This window comes from Myotis brandtii, unplaced genomic scaffold, assembly GCF_000412655.1.
Source record: "Myotis brandtii unplaced genomic scaffold, ASM41265v1 scaffold4, whole genome shotgun sequence".
In the NCBI taxonomy this organism is placed as follows: Eukaryota; Metazoa; Chordata; class Mammalia; order Chiroptera; family Vespertilionidae; genus Myotis; species Myotis brandtii.
The window spans coordinates 3,950,615-3,954,287 of NW_005365371.1; the positions used below are offsets into that span (position 1 = coordinate 3,950,615).

General features: G+C 44.9%; 1 protein-coding gene across 1 annotated transcript in view; it reads right to left on the reverse strand.

Annotated features, from left to right (window-relative positions):
* The window catches only part of RNF168 (ring finger protein 168, E3 ubiquitin protein ligase), a 27,881-nt gene extending 24,684 nt beyond the window's left edge, over positions 1-3,197 (reverse strand). Inside the window, 2 exon segments of the mRNA XM_005873160.2 lie at positions 2,257-2,566; positions 2,922-3,197. Coding sequence (XP_005873222.1) covers positions 2,257-2,566; positions 2,922-3,035 — 424 coding nt within the window. The 5' untranslated portion in view covers positions 3,036-3,197.
* Between the last annotated feature and the right edge of the window lie 476 nt (positions 3,198-3,673).

The following is a 3,673-nucleotide window of genomic DNA, read 5'->3' on the forward strand; positions in this document are numbered from 1 at the left end:
GAACAACTGCAATAATCTGAACAATAATGATTTAATTTAAAAAAGAAAAAAAGGAGAAAAAAAAAACCAGAGGTTCAAAATGTCACATGAATATGTACACTTAAATCTTTCTCTAGATTCCATTAAAGGAATACAAAGAAAGTAATCCTACACAGCAAAGAGATTAGGGGACGGGCTCAGTAAACAACAAAAAATTAAAAATTTGTAGAAAATTATTCTTCCAATTCTTTGTTCCAGGATAACCCATGGATACCAAAAACGAAGGATGTTTATGTCCCTATATAAAATACTATAGTGCAATGCATACTACTGGCCCTCCGGATCAGCTGACTCCCAAACTTAGACTGAAATAGCACAAGTATCTATACTAATAAAAGGGTAATATGCTAATTAGACCGGATGTCTTCCAGACGACCTTCTGGATGTCCTTCCTGACAAAACCAGGCCAGGGCAAAGCCAGCCCAGGTCCCAGGTGCTTGCGGCCGGCCAGAGGGAGGAAAGCCCAGGTCTCAGGTGCCTGCGTTCGGCTGGAGGAGGGAAGCCTGGGTCCCGGTGCAGGGCTGAGGCAGAGGTGCTTAAGGGTGATCAGGCCGGCAGGGGGAGCAGTTAGGGGCAATCAGGCAGGCAGGGAAGCAGTTAGGTGTGATCAGGCAGGCAGGGAAGCAGTTAGGTGTGATCAGGCAGGCAGGAAGAGGTGGTTAGGGGCAATCAGACAGGCAGAGGTGGTTAGGGGCCATCAGGCAGGCAGGCAGAGGGGTTAGGGGTGATCAGGCGGGCAGGGAGTGCTTAGGAGCCAGCAGTCCTGGATTGCCAGAGGGATGTATTACTGCCGGTCATCTTTATAATACACTTTATAATTATACTTTCTTTTTTAAAAATATATTTTATTGATTTTTTACAGAGAGGAAGGGAGAGGAATAGAGAGTTAGAAACATCGATGAGAGAGAAACATTGAGCAGCTGCCTCCTGCACAGCCCCTACTGGGTATGTGCCTGCAACCAAGGTACATGCCCTTGACCAGAATCGAACCTGGGACCCTTCAGTCCGCAGGCCGATGCTCTATCCAGTGAGCCAAACTAGCTAGGGTTTAAAAAAATCAAAGAATTCTCAAAAAAAAGGTGAAGGAATTGAGAAGCAGATTGATAATATTGGTAATTACAAAATAGTAATGAAGATGTAAAATACAGCATAGGAAATACAGTCAATAATAGTATAATAACTATATATGGTGCCAGGTGAGTACTGAAAATATTAGAGAAACACTTTGTAAAATATATAATTGTCTAAACACTATGCTGTACACCTGAAACGAATACAAAATAATATTGAATATAAACTGTAATTGGAAAAAAAATTAAAGAGAACATGTTGCCCTAACTGATTTGGCTCAGTGGATATTGTCAACCCACGGACTGAAGGGTTGAAATATCAGGGTTCGATTCCTGTCAAGGGCATGTACCTTGGTTACAAACTCAATCCCCAGTTCCTACTGCGGCAACCCATGAATGACTCTCTTGTAACTGATGCTTCTATCTATCCCTCTCCCTTCCTCTCTGAAATCAATTAAAAAATATTTTTAAAATATGATTAAAATAGCACATTTTGTTATATATATTTACAATAAAAATAATTCCAACACAAAAAAAAGGCAAGCACACCAGAGCACAAACACCGCATTTAAGACAAAAAACATTTTCATAGCTTGTTGATCCACATTAAGTGATCAAGATGCTACAGTCAAAAATGTTCCGTTTGGGTCATTCTCAATAGCTGCTGAGTCCACACTGTGGAGGACTTTGCATAAAAACGGTTTAACCAGAGGGAACTGGTCGAAGAAAGCTAGTTTAGGATCACTGCATGCTTAAGATGGAGAAGTATAAGCAAGTAAGTTAGAGAAAGTAATTGAAAGTAAAAGAAATATTAACACAGGTCTCCAGTAGTTTCCTTATTTCTGCTGTTGTTATACTACCACTATTGCTCATCTGAATGTTTATACAACTTTTCATAAGAATGAAGACTCAAATTCTTGTTTTTTCCTTTTCATTTTTAACCCAACACTAACTGAACAGCAGCCTGAGTATACCAATGAACGAAATCTTATCTCTGACTTTACCCCCGCTAAATAATTTAGACAAATACTAATTGAGCTTTCTCTTTTTTTAATCCTTTAAAAAATGGATTTGCAATGATTCTTTTTTATTATTCATTTTTAAAAGGATTTTGTTTTAGCCAACAAACAGGCTGGGTTTTACTCACCGGTGTCTTCTAATTCTTGCCCAGAGGCTCTAAGCTTGCATTCCTTTGGGTAGTGTTTCTGAATTATCTCCCACAGTTCCTTATTGATGAGAGAATTTCTTCGAGTATGATACCGGGTCCACGAAGAGACCCGACGCCGACAGAAGGGACAGCATAGGTTCGCCTTCTCCACAGTCGACTGGAAGCATGCATTACAGAGCGTGTGGTTACAGGGCAGTGTTACCGGCTCCATGAAGATTTCCATGCAGATCCCGCACTGGCATTCCGACAAGGAAGGGATGGCATCTTGAGGTACAGCCATTTTAATATGCTAAAAAGACATAGTCAACATCAACGCCCGAAAGACAAAGAATAGTATTTCCGGCCCAACCAAGGAGAAATCAAACGAACAGTTTTGTGTTTAAGTATTATGCCCAGCAGCGTATCAGGATTCACAGGCTGTTAGCATCAAACACGTCTTGAAGCCAAAGGCGCTCTGCGGGCCACGTAAGCTACACTACCCTAAAGGCTGTGTGTTTGTCCCTGTTTAAGACAAACGTCTGGTAAGAAAATAAATGAACGTGTCCGTCCAGAGGTTTCAATGTAACTGCTTCCGCAGCGCAGCCGGGGGGCTCCCGCCCTCGGGCGACTGGGCAGCGTGTGACAGGTCCCCTCCTCCCGCTTACCAGGTGAGGATGCTCCCGCCGCCGCCCAGGCAGCAGCCTCGGGGCCACGGTTCCGGAAAGGACCCTGCTTCCGCGGGGACTTCTGGCTCCGCTGGAGGACTTCCGTTTCACCATCGCTGCGGGGTCAGCGCACGAACCCCCGCGTCCCAGCTTTCCGGCATCTGGGGCGCACGGAGGCCGCCTCTCCCCTCTCCAGAGGCAGCTAAATAGCTACATCCCATCGGTGCTGCCGCAGCAACCCGACAAGGGCTAGTGACGTCACAACTGCCCGCCTAAAGGGGCCCCGCCCTCCCAGGAGCCGCCCAATGGCAGAGGCCAGGAACGCTGTGCAAGGCGGGACTTCCGGGGCTGGAGCGCGCCCATCTCGCTCCACCGGGCGGGAGAAGTCCCAGCTTCGGCCTCTTAGCCCCTCCTACTTCAGCTGGGGGGAGTCGGAGTTTCCCCAGCGTTTTTCTGCTCCCAGAGGCTGCGGAAACTGGGAGGATTATCGTCTGTGGTCAGAAAAGGGGAACCTCCAAACACATTTTAAAATTTCTCCCAGTACTCTTCAAACTACCTTTCTGTTTCTATTAATTTGTAACTAAGCCTCTTAGATTGCTAATCCAAAGTTTTTAGAAAAGCAGCTCTGAGGTTGATCTCGGGGAAAGGTTGTGATCAGAGAATCTGCAAACTTGTATAATTTATAGAAGCACTTACTATTCCCCTCTGTAGCCCAGCCCCTTCTCTAATTTGCCTTTCATAGGTAGGTTCTT